General features: G+C 46.2%; 1 protein-coding gene and 1 non-coding gene across 19 annotated transcripts in view; both read left to right on the top strand.

The window, feature by feature from the left end:
• ATG16L1 (autophagy related 16 like 1) overlaps positions 1-20007 on the top strand; it is a 44129-nt gene that overhangs the window by 16372 nt on the left and 7750 nt on the right. For 6 of the 18 annotated variants that reach the window (XM_086377588.1, XM_086377652.1, XM_086377646.1 and 3 more), the window contains 8 exons: positions 715-801; positions 1448-1504; positions 1731-1778; positions 2409-2511; positions 5115-5220; positions 11128-11198; positions 11841-11912; positions 14930-15022. In XM_086377588.1, the coding sequence (XP_086233714.1) occupies positions 715-801; positions 1448-1504; positions 1731-1778; positions 2409-2511; positions 5115-5220; positions 11128-11198; positions 11841-11912; positions 14930-15022 (637 nt within the window). Of the gene's footprint in view, positions 1-714; positions 802-1447; positions 1505-1730; positions 1779-2408; positions 2512-5114; positions 5221-11127; positions 11199-11840; positions 11913-13262; positions 13490-14929; positions 15023-20007 lie in introns of those variants that run through there. The other 12 variants (XM_086377639.1, XM_086377686.1, XM_086377669.1 and 9 more) reach the window with 8 other exon arrangements.
• On the top strand, positions 3469-3744 carry LOC147374938 (small Cajal body-specific RNA 6). The gene has a single exon (XR_015161748.1).

Genomic DNA, 20007 nt, shown 5'->3' with positions numbered 1-20007 from the left:
GGGTAGACCCCAGGAGCACATTATTGTGACTTATTTTGCATGTAATGTGATGAACTTACCAAATGTCAGAAACACCAAGTACTTAAGCATCAAACAGCCAGAGTCAAAGATGAACTGCGTTTAGACTCCGCTGTCCTGTCTTCTGTTCTTAAGTGGTACTTAGCGCCGGGTTGTTTACGCGCCTATTGGTCTCTTGGCCCTTCAGCAGTCCATGTGCTTCCTGCCCTGGACGCTCCCCTCGTCCTGGCGTTCTCCTGCGCACCGCAGCTGCCCCTCGCTGTCCTCCATGTGTTGCTGAGCCCGCCTCCTGGGAACTGTTTCTTGCTGAGTGCCGCAGTCTGGTGGTTGGCGTGCAGGAGACTTCTGAAAAGGAAAATCTTCCTTGCTCCTGGTTATGTGGTTAGGGACTTAATAAGCCATTATTTCAGTGCTTTTCAAGTGGGAGCTGTCTTTAGACCTGAAGAGATCCAAAGCTCCCTTCTCAGGTTATTTTCAGCTGGAGTTCTGGATCCAACTTAGATTGTTTCTTTTCATGTTGCTCTGATGGAAGTTCCTTTTTCTTCAGAGAAGCTGAAACCGACTCTGTCCCAGCCAAGACTCCTGGGCTGTGTGTGATTAGGAAGTGGTGTTGCCTGTTGGCCTTAGCAGAGCAGGCCCATCACAGAGCTTCTGTTCAGCAGAAGCAAAGGCTTGGCCTCTCGCCCTTCTTTCCAGGGATGATGATATTGAAGTCCTCGTGGATGAAACCTCTGAGCACCCTGAGGAGACCTCTCCCGTGCGAGCCATCAGCAGAGCGGCCACGTAAGTAGACAGGTTGTGCCAGGAATGGGGGGCACCCTGGCAGCTGCCGTGGGCAGGACCAGAGAGCAGTGCAGGGCCCCTGGCTGAGCGTGCAGCCCCCCTCACTCGACCATGGAGGGTATGGGCTCCAGAGCGTCCCCATCTTTCTCCAGTCGCCCCTCCGTAAGTAGGAGGGAGCCATCCCTCAGTGGTGCCTCCAGCCGTGAAGAGAAGCAGAAAGAAGTGGTAGCAACTTCCTGAAAGAGGGACCTTGTTAGGCTGGGTGATTGTTTAGCGCATACTGTTTAATTCTTACCAGGGCTCCAGGATTTTTTTTTAATTTGCCAAAGCAGGACCAAAACGATGGGGTTTGTCCTTAACCATACTAGAAGTTGTTAGGTCAGTTAGTTTATTGTCCAAAGCATCATTTCCGGGGAAGTTAATTTAAGCCTAGGGAATCTTACTCTTTTTGAGATTTCGAGGCTGAGTGTTCCCTTTATTTTCCCTCTGTTTTCTGGTGGTTCAGTCCCTGGAGGGTTTTCTCTGCTGGAGTTTGGGCACTCGGTGGGAAACATACCCCCAGGAACGAACTTTTGTGGACTGTTTTTGATTGATTGTTTGGGCAGAATGTTTCTAAGGTTTAAACCTATCCTCCCCTCCTCTTTAGTAAGCGACTCTCGCAGCCTGCTGGAGGCCTTCTGGATTCTATCACTAATATCTTTGGGTAGGTTAGAAAACCTTCACCTTTCCTTGTGTGTATATATATGTGTGTATAAATATACCTAAGTACATGTATATGATTTGTTAGTGTTTTTTAAACGTGCACCAGAATCTCAGTGCAGAGTATATGCAGATGCCTTAATTTCAGCTTTTCATTTAGCTTCTTCCTTTTTTCCCTCAACTTCCTCTCTTAATCCCGCTGCGTGCTGACCTCTGGCCTTACCCTTTAGTCTGTCCGAGTCTCCCCTTTTGGGACATCACTCTTCTGATGCTGCCAGGTGAAAACATTATCCTGTCCTAGCCCAGCATGCGAGTGTGGGTCACTGATAACCACGTTCATCACCGCTTCACTGCCCAGCCATCACGCGTCCGTGTGCCAATAACCAGGACGCTTTGCATGCGCCTAGACACCGCGTCCGCCCTCTGAGCGGGGCAGATAGGTTGAGCTCTTTGTACAGTTAACTCAAGCTCTGGCCGCTCTTCCTTTTGGCATGTGTTCAGCTCCACCCTGACCACAAGCGTACCCCGAGGATGATGGTAACCAGGCATAGGAATCATGTTGAAATAGTTTTGTGAAAATACCCACGAGCCCCCTTGGAGCACGTGGTCACTTTAAGCTGAGGACGTGTCTAGCGGTTTATTTGATGGGGGCAGCGGTTGTTCAGGCTTGCTTTTCAGTGTTGTGTTTTGGAGTCCGTGAGTTAGCGAGGAGGAGAGCGAAGGTAAGTGCTGTCTTTCCAGTTGTCACTGCGTCAGGGGGCTTCCGACTCGGGGGGCTCGTTCTGTGGTTTGGAGGGTCTTGAAGGGAAAAGAAGCTACTGATAAAAGGTGTCTTTGAGTCCCTGCTGAGAGGTGGGCGGACAGTGAGCCCACACAGTCCTAATATTGTCCTTTATGTTACTTCTTAGGAGGCGCTCTGTCTCTTCCTTTCCAGTTCCCCAGGATAACGTGGATCCTCATCCCGGTGCTGGTAAAGAAGTGCGAGTGCCGACGACTGCAATGTCTGTCTTTGTAAGTGTGGTTTATCATCCCCAAGCCTCATCCAGCTTCTCGTGGAAACAGAACCTGACCATTGAAGGATCTTTTCTCCTGTTGCAGCTAAGCTTTCTGTTCCTATTTCATTTACATGGAACTTTTACACCCGTTGGCTCTCTGATAGAAGCGATTGATAATATTTTGATAAGCAAAGCAAGATTGCTTTGTTAAAATAAGCAAAATACATTAATTTTCCTCATCTTTAGAGAACAGAATTGATTTCCAGCCACCCTCTGTGATATGTGGGACTGGCTGAGAGAAAGGATGGGAGGGATGGGACAGGGGAGCACTAACTTGGGATAGTGAAACTTGAGAGAATAACTGTCATTTCTTGTCACTGGTTGGCTCCAGTGCAGAGTTTTTAGTCAGCTATCTGTTCTGGAAGGTCCGTTGGGCAGCTCTTGGCTTAATTATGTGCACGTCCGTATGACTTCTGACCATCAGGAGCACCTGGTTGGAAGCAGGACACAGGCCTGGGCGAAGCTGCTGTGATGCCAAAGCCGACACTGGTGTCAGAAGCTGGGTCCTAGAACTAAAGGCTGATCCAGGTCCCAGCTGGTGTGATTGAGCAGGCATGAGACCTTCCCAGGGAAACAATCCCTGGCTCAGGGCTAGCAGAGGGGGTCGGGGGGTCAGTGGGGACAGCAGAGCCCAGTTAGTTGGGCTGATGCTCGGATTGCACTGGGAGAGCCAGCTTTTGGAGAGAGAAAGACTTGCTGTTAAAATGGGATGGAGTTTACATGGCGGGAGCTTTCAGTTTCAGGCATAAAGGGGAACTTTTAATAGTTACTTCTGTCCAGTGAACTGGCTGACTAAGTGGCCACCTTGGTCATTGTAAAGAGAGTCCTGCTGTGGAGGAGGAGGTAGATGGGGAACTATTACAGCCCCTTCCCAGTGCTCCTGTGCTTCTCTTAACGGGCCGGGCCCCTCGGAGGTCAGTGATGATTGGTAAAAGGTCTGATTGCACGTGAGGTCACAGTCCCTGCCCTGCCCTCAGCTCCCAGCAGCCCATTTTTCCCTCCCATCACATTTAAGTCATGTGTATGGGGTAATGGAGCAGCTGACAACATGGGATTCTGTCAGTGTGTGTTTCTGAAGAGTCGGCAGTGCACAGCAGACCAGTATCCAACAAAACCAGCTACACAGGGGCTTGATGAGCAGCAGCCGCGGGTGTGATGGTGCATGATCTCAAGTTTTCAATCTGAGACCTCCCAGTGAAAGGGAGCACTGGGAAGAGAACGGAGTCATGTGGAGGTGGAAAGTTGGACCACCTGTCAGATGGCTTTCCAGCACTGGGACTCAAGAGGATGGTGAGAAGGCAGAGCAATCATAAGTGTTGTTTATATTCCAGTCAGCTTTACGAGTCACTTTCTCAGCAGTTGAGGTACCTTTTTCAGTCCCAAGCAAAGGCGAAGATGAGATTTTGTGTTCCTAAAGTGACCTTTTTAGGCAAGTGATTGACCTGTTTAATGATTTAATATTTATAATCCATGTGTTGAAGTCTTCCCCTTCCCCTGCCTTGTTATTATGAAAATTTTCAAATATAAGCGGAGATAGGGATTAAAAACTGCTGTTGGGCAGCTTCAGTTAGTCATATTAGCCAATCTTATGACCACACACATACACAAACTTTGGCTGGAGCAATTTAAAGCCGATCTCATAGTGTTTTTTACTCATGGATATTTTGAAATCCATAGTCTTTTCAGACAGGAGATGATAGTGACGTCCACTATTCTCTCACCCCATTCTAGGCTGGGGAGCTTCCTGTCTGGTTTCCCTTCTCAGCTTAAACACAGATGCCATCTTTTCAGACGTGTCCAGTGTGGATGCCAGTCTCAAGGCATTTCTCTGAAAATTATTAAGTTCTCCCAAAATAACACCTGTTACTTTTATTGAAGGCCTGGTCGTGGTCAGATGTGGTCTAAGCTTACAGGAGCTGCGGAAGTCTTTATTGTATAGATGAGCAAACTAAGGCTTCAGGAAGTTAAGAAACTTGGCAGAGGCCCCCTGCTGCCGACAGTGCACATGGGTGCCGTTGTCCCCAGAGGGAGCTCCGGAGCCCCTCTGACACTGACTGTGGCAGGACCGGCGCCTGCTCTTGTCAGGACTCTCCCTATTAGGGCGCACTCTCACTGGGACGACCAAAAGGAAAGGCTTTTTTAAAAAGAAAAGGATTGTTTTCACTAATTTGATACAGTTTCATGTGTGTTATTAATGCAGTCTGGACCAGAAGAGAGGCAGTTAATCACAGACTTACTTTTAAGCTGTGAGGATCATAGTATAGATTAACATTACTTTATTCTTAGAAGAAATAAAATTAACTCAAAGACAAACTTTAGGCAGTTAGTCTCTGTAGGTTTTGAATGCTTTTTAAGAAGTTTGCACAGTATTTAAATAAATAGAAAAAGAACTGTAAGAGTTTAATGATAATAGAATCTTTGGAGACTCTGGGCTGGGAACCCAGGAGTGTGACTTAATGACCAGTGTTTACCATGTGGTAAGCGTCCCCGTCTGTATTAGCCCCGTTCTTGGGGGTGACAGTTAACCCAGTTTGAAAGTGGGCGTTTGTTGTCTTGCAGGACGCGCATGATGGGGAGGTCAACGCTGTGCAGTTCAGCCCAGGTTCCCGGCTCCTGGCCACGGGAGGCATGGATCGGAGGGTGAAGCTCTGGGAAGTGTTTGGAGGTGAGGTCCCACCAGAGTGAGAAACAGAAAGAAGCGTGTTGGGGATGTCTGGTTGGCAGTCTGAACTGTTCATCTTCTTGAAACGTGCAGTATTTTGTGTCAGGAATCGTCTGACCAAAGCATTGTTGCTCTCTGTTACCCTTTACAGCTGACACAGTCGAGTCTGTGTTTGTTCTGGGTTTCCAAGTAGTGACCAGAGAATGCTCTAAATTCCAGATACTTCAGCGTTTGTGTTTTCTCAAGTGTATAGCAATGAGAGCGTCTTCTAAGATAGGGCAGGTTTTAGATTTGAAATAAAAAAGTCTTAGTCATGGACTAGTAAAATTGTACATAAAAATTAGGAATAAAATTACATATCAAGTTGTGTATTTAATAATGCCAATGGCCATCGCCTAGGAAAAAAAATGACATTGTATCTAAGCTTGAGACTAAAGAGACGAGTATGGGACTTCCCTGGTTGTCCAGTGGTTAAAGGTCTGGCCAGTGCAGGGGACATAGGTTCGATTCTTGGTCCAGGAAGATCCCACAGGCTGAGGAGTGACAAAGCCTGTGCACTGCAGCTACTGAAGCCTGCTCACCCTCGAGCCCGTGCTCGACAACTAGAGAAAGCCTGAGCGCTGCAACGAAGACCCAGCACAACCATTAATTAATTTAAAAGGAGGGTGTATCGTCTTGCTGTTGTTGTTGTTCAGTGGCTAAGTCATGTCTGACTCATTGCAACCCCATGGATTGCAGCATACCAGGCTCCTCTGTCCTTCACTGTCTCCCAGATTTTGCTCAAATTCACGTTTGCTGGAGTTGGTGATGCCATCCAACCATCTCATCCTCTGCCGCCCTTTCTCCTTTTGCCTCCATCATTGGTGGTGGTTTAGTTACTAAGTCATGTCCAGCTCTTGTGACCCCATGAACTGTAGTCTGCCAGGCTCCTCTGTCGATGGGATTCTCCAGGCATGAAAACTGGAGTGGATTGCCATTTCCTTCTCCAGCCTTCATCAGGGACTTTTCCAAATGAGCAGGCTCTTTGCATCAAGTGGCCAAAGTATTAAAGCTTCAGCATCAGTCCTCCCAGTGAGTATTCAGGGTAAATTTCCTTTAGGATGGACTGGTTTGGTCTCCTTGCTGTCCCAGGGACTCTCAGGAGTCTTTTCCAGGACCATAATTCAAAAGCATCAATTCTTCAGTGTTCAGCCTTCTTTCTGATCCAGCTCTCACATCCATACGTGACTACTGGAAAAACCATAGTTTAGAGCAGACAGACCTTTGTCAGCAAAGTGATGTCTCTGCTTTTTAATGTGCTGTCTAGGTTTGTCATAGTTTTCCTTCCAAGGAGCAAGTGTCTTTTAGTTTCATGACTGCAGTCGCCATTCACAGTGATTTTGGAACCCAAGAAAATAAAACCTGTCACTGTTGCCACTTTTCCCCCCTTCTGTTTGCAGAACAGAACAGTCCCATGAAGTGATGGGACTGGATGCCATGATCTTAGTTTTCTGAATGTTGATTTTTAAGCCAGGTTTTCACTCTCCTCTTTCACCCTCATCAAGAGGCTCTTGTTCCTCTTCACCTTCTGCCATTAGAGTGGTATCATCTGCATATCTGCGGTTGTTTATATTTCTCCTGGCAGTCTTGATTTCAGCTTGTGATTCATCCAGCCCAGCATTTTGCATGATGTACTTACTCTGCATAGAAGTTAAGTAAGCAAAGTGACAATATACAGCCTTGTATTACTCCTTTCCCAGTTTTGAACCAGTCAGTTGTTCCATGTCTGGTTCTAACTATTGCTTCTTGGCCTGCATAAAGATTTCTCAGGAGGCACATAAGTATTCCCATCTCTTTAGAGGTCTTTAGTGGTCTGGTATTCACCTCTCTTTAGAATTTTCCACAGTTTTTTTGTGATCCACACAAAGGCTTTCACATAGTCAATGAAGCAGAAGTAGATGTTTTGTGGAATTCCTTTGCTTTCTCTAGGATCCAGTGAATGTTGTCAATTTGATCTCTGGTTCCTCTGCCTTTTCTAAATCCAGCTTGTACATCTGGAAATTCTCGGTTCACATACGGCTAAAATCTAGTTTGAAGGATTTTGAGCATTACCTCGCTAACATGTGAGATGAGTGCAAATGTCTGTTAGTTTGAACAGTCTTTGGCATTGTCCTTCTTTGGGATTGGAATGAAAACTGACCTTTTCCAATCCTGTGGCCACTGCTGAGTTTTCCACATTTCCTGACACATTGAGTGCAGCACTTTAGTAGCATCATCTTTTAGGATTTGAAATAGCTCAGCTGGAATTCCATCACCTCCACTAGCTTTGTTTGTAGTGATGCTTCCTAAGGCCCACTTGACTTCACACTCCACTCTGTCTGGCTCTAGGTAGGTGACCACACCATCATGGGTTTGGTCATTAAGACCTTTTTTGTATTCTTGCCACCTCTTCTTAATCTCTTCTGCTTCTGTTAGGTCGTTACTGTTTCTGTCCTTTATTGTGCCCATCCTCGCACAAAATGTTCTCTTTATGTCTCCAGTTTTCTTGAAGAGATCTCTCTTTCTCATTCTGCGGTTTTCCTTTATTTCTTTGCAATGTTTACTTAAGAAGGCCTTAGGTCTCCTTGCTATTCTCTGGAACTTTGGATTCATTTGGATATATCTTTCCTTTTCTCCCTTGCCTTTTGCTTCTCTTTTCTCAGCTATTTGTAAGGCCTCCTCAGACAATCACTGTGCCTTCTTGCGTTTCTTTTTGAGATGATTTTGGTCACTGCCTCCTGCAGAGTGTTACAAACCTCCGTCCATAGTTCTTCAGGCACTCTGTCTACCAGATCTAATCCCTTGAATCTGTTCATCACCTCCACTGTAAATTCATAAGGAATTTGATTTAGGTCATATCTGAACGACCTAGTGGTTTTCCCTACTTTCTTCAGTTTAAGCCTGAGTTTTGCAATGAGGAGTTCATGATCTGAGCCACAGTCAGCTCCCGGTCTTGTTTTTGCTGACTGTATAGAGATTCTCTATCTTTGGCTGCAAAGAATATAATCATTCTGATTTTGGTATTGACCATCTGGTGATGTCCACGTGTAGAGTCTTCTCTTGTGTTGTTGGAAGAGGGTGTTTGCTATGACCAGTGCGTTCTCTTGGCAAAGCTCTGTTAGCTTTTGTCCTGCTTCATTTTATACTCCAAGGTCATCTTGCCTATTACTCCAGGTATCCTCTTGACTTCTTTTGCATCCTAGTCCCCTATGATGAAAAGAACATCTCTTTTTGGTGTTAGTTCTAGAAGGTCTTGGAGGTCTTTGTTGAACCGTTCAACTTCAGGTTCTTTGGCATTACAGTTGGGAGATAGACTTGGATTACTGTGATACTGAATGGTTTGCCTTGGAAATGAACTGAGTTCATTCTGTCGTTTTTGAGATTGCACCCAAGTACTGCATTTCGGACTCCTGTTGACTATCGGGCTATTGCATTTCTTCTAACAGATTCTTGCCCACAGTAGTAGATATAATGGTCATCTGAATTAAATTCACCCAATCCCATCCATTTTAGTTCACTGATTCATAAGAATGTTGATGTTCACTCTGCCATCTCCTGCTTGACCACTTCCAGTTCACCTTGATTCATTGATGTGACATTCCAGGTTCCAATGCAGTAATGTTCTTTAGAACGTCGGACTTTACTTTCACCACCAGACCCATCCAGAACTGAGCATCATTTCCACTTTGGCCCAGCCACTTCATTCTTTCTGGAGCTATGGTAATTGCCCTCTACTCTTCCGCAGTACATATTGGACACCTTCCTACCTGGGAGACTCATTCTTCTAAGATCAAAACGGAGTCTCTTTGATTACGTTTTATTTTAGGAATGAATGACCTTATAGTACTCAAAATGGGATGGCATTGAAACAGGAGAGGGGAGTTAGTGAACCCTCTCGCAGATGTCTGAACTGAGGCATAGCCCACTCGCCACATTTTGATACTCAGTTCAATATACATGTACTTTTGACAAGACGCGGTCAGAGAACAGGCTGCAGGGCTCTGTAGGGAGCATGTTGCCGGGCTTCCTTAGTGGGGCGCACGTGTGCTCGTGGTCCAGCTGAGGCAGCACGGTCCCGCCTGTGTCTGCTTCATTTCCTCTGAGCCGCGCCATAGCCCTGTGCTGTTAGGCAGCTGGGCGTCACCCCTGTGTGAGAGGTGGAAACTCAAAGACGCTTCTGGATTTGTGTGGGTGATTTACGTGGACAGAGTGGTGAAGTAGGACCTGAGCTTGGGTGAATTGCTGAAACTTAACAATAAAATGATAAGAACAGAGATTTGGTGATTAAAAAAAAGTATCTACACAGATAGTCTGTTTCAATTATACCTTGCAAATAAATACAAATAGCTCTAGAAATACTTTTATTTTACTCCTTGGTCAGTAAAAATACCTATAAGAAAATTAGAGATACCAGCCATTAGTAGAAGTATTACCTTTTTGCTGTCGAAGAGGAAGTGAACACTAATCAGAATTAATACTGACATAATTTGTGCCGGAGCATAAACTGTGTTAGTAAAATGAGAGTTTCTACTAAATCTACAGAAATACATAGAGCATCTGGCAGCATTATTTTTTATAGTTTTCAGGAACAAGTATCAGTCATGTTCTAACTAATTATAGGACCTTTCCTCCACAGATGGCTTACTTGGTGTATAATTTTCTCCCTCTTTGCTAATATTTACTGAATCTTGGAAGAGACCAAGTCCAAAAGGCCTTTCATGAAATAAGACGATCTTTGGTCTTTTGAGCTCTGTCTCTTGGTAGACTGGCACTTAGTGATCATTTCTGAGGTTTTGGCACTTTGTCACCTGCCAGACAGAGCAATGTTTTAGGCATGAGCCACGGAGATATTTTTTAGAATTTGCAGTAGTATTTTTGTCTGTAAAGATCTAATCTAAATAAAGTCTTTAATTAGTAGGTGTTGACCTTTTTTAGACTCATGAAAATCTAATGAAAGCTAGGATCCAGGAAAAGGCATTAAATGTGCTGTATTTTGCAAATTAATTCAGGGATTTACTCACCAGCTTAATAGTGCTGGCCATAAATGTATTTGACAGCTCCAAATCCACATTTATGTCATTTTTATTAGCATTCAGAAGTCCTGAAAGAAAAGGCTGTCCATTGAAATGTATACTATTCTGTGCTCCTATCTTATGAATTTGATTTGAATGGTTCCCTAACTATTTCCCTAGCTTCTCTATCTAGGTTATCCTTAAGATACCTTTTAAAGAAGGAATTTAATCACAGCATCATTGGGATTTACCCTTTGATCTGTAAAGTTGCCCTCAGGGTGGCCAGAGTCTGAAAGCAGAGTCCAGGGATGAGTGGCTGGGCCTGGGGGTGAGATGGGCTTCAGGAGAGCACTGGCAGGCGATTGGTTCGCTGGAACCTTGCTTCACATAGGTAGAGTGGACAGATAAATTCCAGAAACTCCAAACTAGTTTTACTGGAAATCTAATGACTAGCCAGTTTATATAACTACAAGTAAAACTGTTTTTCGTACTTGGGTTCTGCAATTTTAATGGTCAGTTTCCATTAAAGTGATAGTTAAATTGACAGAGATGTGTTTATGTAAATTAAATAGCTAAATAAACTCTAGGTCAGTTGACATGTTTTTAAATCCCTGCACTTTTATGAAGGGAATTGATGACACTAAATTTCTTAAAAAGAGCAGTGTAAGAGCCAACCGGAAAATGCTGGGCTCCGCACCCTCTTGTGCGTTCGTTGCTTTGGGGACTGGTCAGCCGAACATTCCCGTCTCATTGTGCTGTTTGTCCTGCTACTTGATTCTGTAAATATGCGGGGAAGTTGCTTTTGACCATGTAATTAGCTTCCCTTGTGTTTCAAGTGCCTCGTTTTAATTGGTATGTTGGCATCTTTGTTTTTATGCAGACAAATGTGAGTTCAAGGGCTCCCTGTCTGGCAGTAATGCAGGAATTACAAGCATTGAATTTGATAGTGCTGTAAGTACCTAATATCCATGGAAATGGGTGAGTTGAGAGGTGTTTAGAAACCATTTTTGACATCTGGTTCTTGAAATTTAAAAATAACCTACCTGGTTTCTCTGCTGTTTTCTATCTTAATGTTAGAGAAGGATGCCAATAGGTTAAAAATTCAGTGCTGATCACGAGTAGGTTGAAGATGGGTAGGGGAGACAGGTCTTGGTAACCCGGTTGGTCAGCATCTCTCCAGACTCGATAAGGCTCTGGTTTGGGCCGAGTCGGTGCAGGTGGAAAGGAGAGGGTCTACAGCTGGGGGACAGTGGGGAGGTGAGGCTGGGGAGTCGGCGCCTCTGGGCTCGTGGACTTGGGCGGGTGTAGAGAATTAGTACTTGATCTTACCCAAGTGGGGTGGAAGTGAGCACAGGGGGGTGAGTTCCATTTTGAGCTGGAGGTGTAATATCTACAGCCATCAGGCGAGGTTGAGCAGGCTCAGGAAAGAGGCCTGAAGTTAACGGGATTGATTAGTTAACAGAATTCTGGTTATGACGGTATTCAGATCAGGTATGTAGCTTTAGTCATCTAAACAGTCTTGAGTTTGGTATGAGGAAATTTGTATCATGTGAACTAAAGTTCTGTTTTTCCTTCTCCCCTTCTTTCCTGTAGGGATCTTACCTCTTAGCAGCTTCAAATGATTTTGCAAGCCGCATCTGGACCGTGGATGACTACCGGTTACGGGTAAGACCCAGTTAAGAAAGAAACTACAGCCTCCAGGCTTCCTGTGGGTGCGTATCAGTCACAAAATGTAGGAAATGGCAGGGTGATGCGTTAGGAGAATTTGTGTTGTCTGACCATCAGACTTGATTCCCCTTGCCCTTTCCTCGTTAGGGAAATTGATGTTTCCACTTCACGTTCTTTGTCCAGTAGTCAGCTTTGAAATATTCGTGATAGGAAGCCATCACATTTCCATGAAAGACTTTGGATACTCCTGTTCATAAGAGCTAAGGTTTTTAGGTAGGTGTCAGTGTTAGCTTAACTTCAGCTATTTTAGCACCAGCGTGTGAAAGGTTGTTGTTGAATCATGCGAATACACCAGGATTCTTGGCCCCCGGAGGAGAAGAATTCAATCCGGGGCCAGAGATGAGGCTTGATCGCTCAGAGCTTTTGTGTAATAAAGTTTTATTAAAGTATAAAGGAGATAGAGAAAGCTTCTGACATAGGCATCAGAAGGGGGCAGAAAGAGTACCCCCCTGCTAGTCTTTAGCTGGATGTTATATAGTCACTAGCAGTCTGTTAATGAAAGAAAGGAATGTCTTAAAATTCAGAATGGCACCAGGCCCCTCACCCATAAGATGCATTTTGGGATAATCTTGGCACCAAATGGTTTATCCTGGGCCATAAAACGATTAACTTGAATCTTGAAGAAAGGCAGACCACCATACAAATAGTTTCATTTACATAGATTAGGGGAACAATATCCATACTGGTTTGTCAAGTAGGTTCTGGGCCAAGAGGCGGAACAGACTGGGAGACAGAGTTTGGGGTAAAGGCATAGTACATTAGCATAGCTTAAGACGGACATTTCCATAAGAAAAAGGCATTGGTTATCTCTAGGCTCGAGAATAGCTAACTTCAGGCAAAACCAGGTGTCATTATAGCAACACAGTATTTTAAGAGAAACCTCCCTTTAAATTTGTATAGAGAAGGAAAAAATATTGCTAGTTTGTTTCCTCCTGCCGCTTAAGAGAGATAAAAATGTCTGACACTTGCAGGCTGTTTCCTCCATTTGGAGACCCCTGGCCTTCCTGCCTGTTACCCTCTCATGTGTAAGCTGTGTTTCTTAAGGACCCCAAGACTTAATCACCTCACAAAGTAGAGCTGGAAAGTAGGCTATGGAGAAGTTTTTTGGGTGCAGTTATGATAGAGTTAAAACACCTCACATGAAGCCAGGAGGACGATGTACAGGAAATCAAGAACTGTGGGTTCAGATGTTGAAGAAATCTGCAGTCTGAACCCACACTCGCCAAGAAGTCTCTTAGATTCTAAAACAAAGACAGAAATTTAATGGTTATATCCCTTTTGTTCTAGTTGCTGCTAAGTCACTTTGGTCCTGTCCGACTCTGTGCGACCCCAGAGACGGCAGCCCACCACGCTCCCCTGTCCCTGGGATTCTCCAGGCAAGAACACTGGAGTGGGTTGCCATTTCCTTCTCCAGTGCATGAAAGTGAAAAGTGAAAGTGAAGTCGCTCAGTCGTGTCCGACTCTTAGCAACCCCATGGACTGCAGCCTACCAGGCTCCTCCATCCATGGGATTTTCCAGGCAAGAGTACTGGAGTGGGGTGCCATTGCCTTCTCCATTGTTCTAGTTAGAAGACATACATTAATTTAAAGACAGGTTTTTCTCCTTAAGCTTGAAGCAACCTTCGCATGAGCTTATTAAATAAAGGCTACAGAAAGATGAGGTGGAGGATTTGCTTGACACTGATAAGCATTTTACCCCTCCAGAAAAACTTGACACAAACCTGAACTCACATGAAAAGCAAAAGCATGATGTGAAGATGAACTTTGTAGAGATAATCTACAGGGAGGTGGGGAGCTGCAATACAGTGGTCTGTGATGTGTTTCCAATGGCCTGAGGCTGGTGCAGGGATGGAGCCAGAAGAATGGCTAGAAATCCACTGCTCAGTCACCCCTGGTCTTTCCATTTCCTTCAGGGAACTGTATGGAAAATAGCCAGTGTTAGGTGCTAGCTAGGAAGATCCCCTGGAGGAGGGCACGGCAACCCACTCTGGTATTCCTGCCTGGACAGTCCCCGTGGGCAGAGCTTGGTGGGCTATAGTCCGAGGGGTCGCAAAGAGTCGGACATGACGGAGCAACTAAAGCATGGCATAGCACAGGTGCTAGCTCACACATACAGGGTTGTAATTCCTGATTCTTAGTTGAGAGACGATCCGCGTGCAAAGCACGAGGTGTGAGGATGACAGAGACGGCTGTCTAATGGCAGCTAAAGGGCCTGTTCCTGGAGAAACGGGGGTGGGTGGACTGCTGGACGCCTGTGGGCAGGGCTGGGCGCCAGGGGAGGGACTGCTGGATGCCTGTGGGCGGGGCTGGGCGCCAGCAGGGGGACTGATGGACGCCTGTGAGCGGGGCTGGACACCTATGGGTGGGGCTGGACACCAGTGGGGGGATTGCTGGATGCCTGTGGGTGGAGCTGGACGCCGGGGGTTGGGGCAGGGGGCGCTGCTGCACGCCTGTGGGCAGGGCTGGGCGTCAGGGGGGGCTGCTGGGCACCTGTGGGTGGGGCTAGGCGCCTCTGAGGTCCCAGTGCACGTCTGTTCAAAGGCTCAGATGCGTTTCCAGTTGAGGCCCGACGGTCCTGCATCCTCAGCCGGGAAGGCTGGTCTGGCCTGCTCTGGTAGTGTCACGGTCAGTCCTGGGGCATGCCTTCTCTAGGTAACCACCAGTTACTCGGTGGAAATTTATGGTGGGGTTGGTTACTTCTGCAGGCATTAATTTGCCTAAAGGAGAGGGCATTTACCTGGGTACCTTCTGTGTGTTAGACCCAGTAGTCAAATGTGTTATGTGCATTGTTGCTATTGTTCCGTCACCCAGTCGTGTCCGACTCTTTGCAACCCCATGGGCTGCAGCACGCCAGGCCTCCCTGTCCCTCACCACCTCCCAGGGTTTGTTCATTTGATCAGTGATGCTATCTAGCCATCTCATCCTCTGATGCCCTCTTCTCCTTCTGCCCTCAGTCTTTCCCAGCATCGGGGACTTTTCCAGCGAGTCACCAATACGCATCAGATGACAAAAATACCGGAGCTTCAGCTTCAGCATCAGTCCTTCCAGTGAATATTCAGGGTTGATCTCCCTTAAGATTGACTGGTTTGATCTCCTTGCTGTCCAAGGGACTCTCAGGAGTCTCCTCCAGCACCACAGTTTGAAGGCATCAATTCTCTGGTGTTCTGCCTTCTTTACGGTCTGCCTTCTTTACGGTCCAGCTCTCACAACCGTACGTGACCACTGGGAAGACCATAGCCTTGATTATATAGACCTTTATCGACAGATTAGTCTCTGCTTTTCAGCACACTGTCTAGGTTTGTCATCGCTTTCCTGCCAAGAGGCAGTCTTCTAATTTCATGGCTGCAGTCACAGTCCTTAGTGATTTTGGAGCCTAAGAAGAGGAAATCTGTCACTACCTTTTCCCTTTCTATTTGTCATGCAGTAATGGGACTGGATGCGATGATCTTAATTTTTGTTAATGTTTAGTCTTAAACCAGCTCCTTCACCCCCATCAAGAGGCTCTTTAGTTCCTCTTTGCTTTCTGCCATTAGAGTGCTATCATCTGCATATCTGAGGTTGATGTTTTTCCCGCCTGTGTTGATTCCGCCTTGTAACTCACCCAGCCCGGCATGTCTCATGATGTGCTCAGAGTATAGGTTAAACAAACAGGTGACAGCAGACAGCCCAGTCGTACTCGTTTCTCGATCTTGAGCCAGTTGGTTGTTCCATACAGGGTTCTCACGGTTGCTTCTTGACCCACATATGGGTTTCTCAGGAGACAGGTAGGATGGTCTGGTATTCCCATCTCTCAGCTTTCCATAGTTTGTCATGATCTTCACAGTCAAAGGCTTTCGCGTAGTCAATGAAACAGATAGATATTTTTCTGAAATTTCCTTACTTTCTGTATAATCCAGTGAATGTTGGCAATTTGACCTCTAGTTCCTGTTCCTTTTCTGAACCCAGCTTGGACGTCTGGCTGAAGCCTAGCATGCAAGATTTTACTTACTAGCATGACCTGAATAGCATGGGAGGTGAGTGCGGTTGTACAATGGTTAGCACATTCTTTGGTACTACCCTTCTTGGGAATTGGGTTGAGGATTGATCTTCTCTAGTCCTGTGGCCACTGCTGGGTCTTCGAGATTTGCTAACGTAATGAGTGCAAAAACTTGATGGCATCATCCTTTAGGAATTTGAATAATTCTGCTGGAATTTGATTGCATCCACTGGCTGTATTATGTTATGTACGTTACTGCTTTTAATTCTCAGGAATCCAGGGGAGGTAGGTGGGAGGTAGGAGGTAGATGGGAAAACCAAGGGTCAGGTAAGCCCACAGAATTGCCTGGGGTCATGCAGTGAACACATGAAAAGATGAGACTTGGGAATGAGGCCTGTGCTATTTCCTGTGTTCCATTGGCCTGAATCATTTTCAACTGAGATACAGCAAAACTGTCTAAAGAGTGCAAAGGGACACACAGCCTTCCTTACAGTTTAGGCCCTTCGATGAGTGAAGCAAGGAGTTGGGTGCAGGATGGTATTTGTAGCTGGTAGAAGAGTTCTGAACAGGTAGGTGTAAGTTTTTGGGTCTGAATTAGGAGGAGACCTGGAGGTGGAGTGAGCTGGTTTGCAGAGGTGGGCACGTCTCGCTGGAGGAGCTGCTGGAGCCCCGAGCTGGGTGCTGACGAGCTGGGGGCTGGTGCCAGGCCTTGTAGCCGCCTGTGCTGGACCAGGGCTCACAGCCATGCCTGCTCACTCGGTAAATGTATGACGGAGGTCAGGAGGCCTTTTTAGCAGGTTCCTATGCCCGCAGAAACCACATGAAACCCTTACCAGGGCCCAGGAAGTAAGTAGGCTCCCTGTCCAGGAGGCTCTGGCTTCTTTAGTTCGCAGAGGATGTTAGCGGGCTTGAATGGGCATCCGTGTTCTGAAACACGAGATCCAAGCCCTGGTCGGCGTCTCCTCAGCTCGTATGCTGAGGGGTGGTGTTGGGCGAGACCAGAAGGCTGGGGAGGCTGGGCAAGTGCTTGCTTTAAATCCCATCAGGAAAGGGGGCCTAGAAACAGCCTGGCACTGAAGGGGTCCCTTGCAGAGGACGCCTTTCACGGCGGGGTGTTTGCAACTGCCGAAAAAATCTTAAAGTGAAGTTGCTCAGTCGTGTCCGACTCTGTGACCCCATGGACTGTAGCCCACCAGGCTCCTCCGTCCACGGGGATTCTCCAGGCAAGAATACTGGACAGGGTTGCCATTTCCTACTCCAGGGGATCTTCCCAACCCAGGGATCGAACCTGGGTCTCCCGCATTGCAGGCAAACGCTTTACCATCTGAACGTCCAGGAAAGCCAGAAAAAAAAAAACTCAAAAGATGAGTGTAAAACTGAGGAACTGGGTTGAAGAAGCTGCCCTGTCGACTTCTGTAACGCTGATGTGGATAAAGGGCCTCATTGTGGACTGACTCTCAGATGATGGTTTTTATTTCAGAAACCTCCTCATCAAGGTCTGCATTTCTCTGAGGTCACTTGTCTTAGTTGCCGTTGATGGTTACTGCCTGCGTCGTGGGCGGCCCTGCAGCACGGGGCAGGCCGTGCAGAGCCCGAGGACAGAGAGCGCTCTGCTGGGAGACTCGGGCTGCTCTGACTTCAGAGCCCATGTCGGCTCTGAAAGAGGAAGATAAAACCTTGAAGTAGTGTTAGAAGTTAAATGTTAAACTTTTTTTGTGTGGCTGTTCTGGGTCTTTGCTCGAGCTTTCTCCAGTTGCAGCGAGCAAAGACAGCACTTCCTTGTGTGTGGGCTTCTCTTCGTGGTGGATTCTCTTGTTGCGGAGCACAGGCTCTAGGGTGTGGGGGCTCAGTAGTTGGGGCGCACAGGCTTAGTTGCTCTCCAGCATGTGGAATCTTCCTAGACCAAGGCTCGAACCCACGTCCCCTGCATTGGCAGGTGGATTTTTATCCACTGTGCTACCAGGGAAGTTCCAGAAATTAAACGTTAGATACTAATAAGTGTCAAAAATACTGAATGGGTAAAAGAATTGGAAATAAATCTGATCCACTTAAATTAACTTAAAAATCAATTTTTAAGTGAATCACTTCAGTGCAGTTCCATTACTCAGTTGTGTCCGACTCTTTGTGACCCCATGGACTTTAACAGGCCTCCCTGTTCATCACCAGCTCCTGGAGTTTACTCAGACTCATGTCCATTGAGTCGGTGATGCCATCCAACCGTCTCGTCCTCTGTCATCCCCTTCTCCTCCCGCTTTCAATCTTTCCCAGCATCAAGGTCTTTTCAAATGAGTCAGCTCTTCGCATCAGGTGGCCAAAGTATTGGAGTTTCAGTTTCAACATCAGTCCTTCCAATGAATTTCAGGACTGATTTCCTTTAGAATGGACTGGTTGGATCTCTTTGCAGGAGCTACATTCCATACCATTGAGAGCATGGAGATGGAACTAGCTAGCTTCATTGAGGTTTTTCTGACTGGACAAGAACAAGATAAACAGAAATCCAGAGTTTTTAGAAGTAACACATGTGAAAAGCTAGGAAATAAGTCACAAGGAAGCCTTATAATCATAGATGTTCATTGCAGTATCATTTCTGATTGTGAAACTTTTAAAGGGATCTAGGTGTCTGCTGGCCAAGGAAGTTTCAATTAGATTATAATCTCATTACTTGAAGACCTTTTACCTATTATAGACTGTTTGCCTATATTAATTACATTACAAAAACTCTAGAGGGTCAACTGTGTGCGTGTGCACGGGTCACCCTTCTAAGCAGCATGAGGAAGAGATTAGTGTTTTATAGACTTAGAGACCCAGGGTATTCTGGCCAAACAGCGGGAACCCCAGACTGTGTATTTTCAGCTGTCACATGGAAAATTGCTTGTGCTGTGAAGTTAAAAGAGGATTCCCAGGCTATGTGGTTTTGAATGCAGTGGGTTACAAAACTAAAACAACATTGTAAAGCAGTTATACTCCAATGGAGGGAAAAAAGTGTACAGAAACAAGCAAAAATGTAGTGGATAAATATGTAGGGATATTTCCATATTAACATGTAGTTAGGGTCAGCACACGGAGAAGGCAATGGCACCCCACTCCAGTACTCTTGCCTGGAAAAGAGCCTGGAAGGCTGCAGTCCATGGGATCGCTGAGGGTCGGACACGACTGAGCGACTTCACTTTCACTTTTCACTTTCATGCATTGGAGAAGGAAATGGCAACCCACTCCAGTGTTCTTGCCTGGAGAATCCCAGGGACTGGGGAGCCTGGTGGGCTGCTGTTTATGGGGTCACACAGTCAGACACGACTGAAGCGACTTAGCAGGGTCAGCACAATGAGTGCATTGGCATTGCCCACTTAATGAGCAGTGTCTTTTCCTCCCTGTGTGTGTGAAAAGTGATTTTAAATTTTTGGTGAAATAGTTTTTTACTAACAGCTTACATAGCATGAGAAGTACCTGCATGAGTTTTTGGTCTCTCCCCAGGGTTTGTGCAGATTAGATGACATCTACTGAGCATTGCTCAGTAGAGCAGGTTAAATGTACTGTACTTAACATAAGCTTTGTTGCTAGAGCTTTCTTGATCTTTTCAGAAGGATCAGTAGGGAGTTGTCACACAGCCTCAGCGTGGCTGCCACCTGGCTGGCCGCGACTGTAGGATGCTGTTCCAGCTTCAGAGGTTTAAACGTGAGAGGAAGGAGTCGGGGAGTCCGGGCAGACTTCCCTTTCTAAAAGGGGAAGCACATGCCGCCCTGAGTTTTCTGCTCCTGTGATAGTGTGCAGTTGTTCTACCGGGCAGAGAGGGAAGGTTGGTTTCTAAAATGTTAACTCTCAACTTTGAGATCTCAGCTCAGGGATTTGGAGTGAAACCCAGGAAGGTAGCAGTTACAGTAAGTATATTAGGGTCTTTCAGAAGCTGCTTTTTGGGGTGGTGAGGATGGTATTCCCTGGCGAACCAGTCACTGCCAAGGGCCCAGGTTCAGTTCCTGGTTGGGGAACTAAAATCCTTCATCAAAAAAAAAAGCCCCTTTAAAAAAAAATTATAAAAAAACACTGGTGAATACCTGAATG

Source organism: Bos grunniens, chromosome 3, assembly GCF_055505025.1.
Source record: "Bos grunniens cultivar Pamir isolate PY7600 chromosome 3, Bosgru_T2T1.0, whole genome shotgun sequence".
Classification (NCBI taxonomy): Eukaryota; Metazoa; Chordata; class Mammalia; order Artiodactyla; family Bovidae; genus Bos; species Bos grunniens.
Note: the sequence above shows the minus strand (reverse complement) of the source record. Positions and strands in the feature narration are given on the sequence as shown.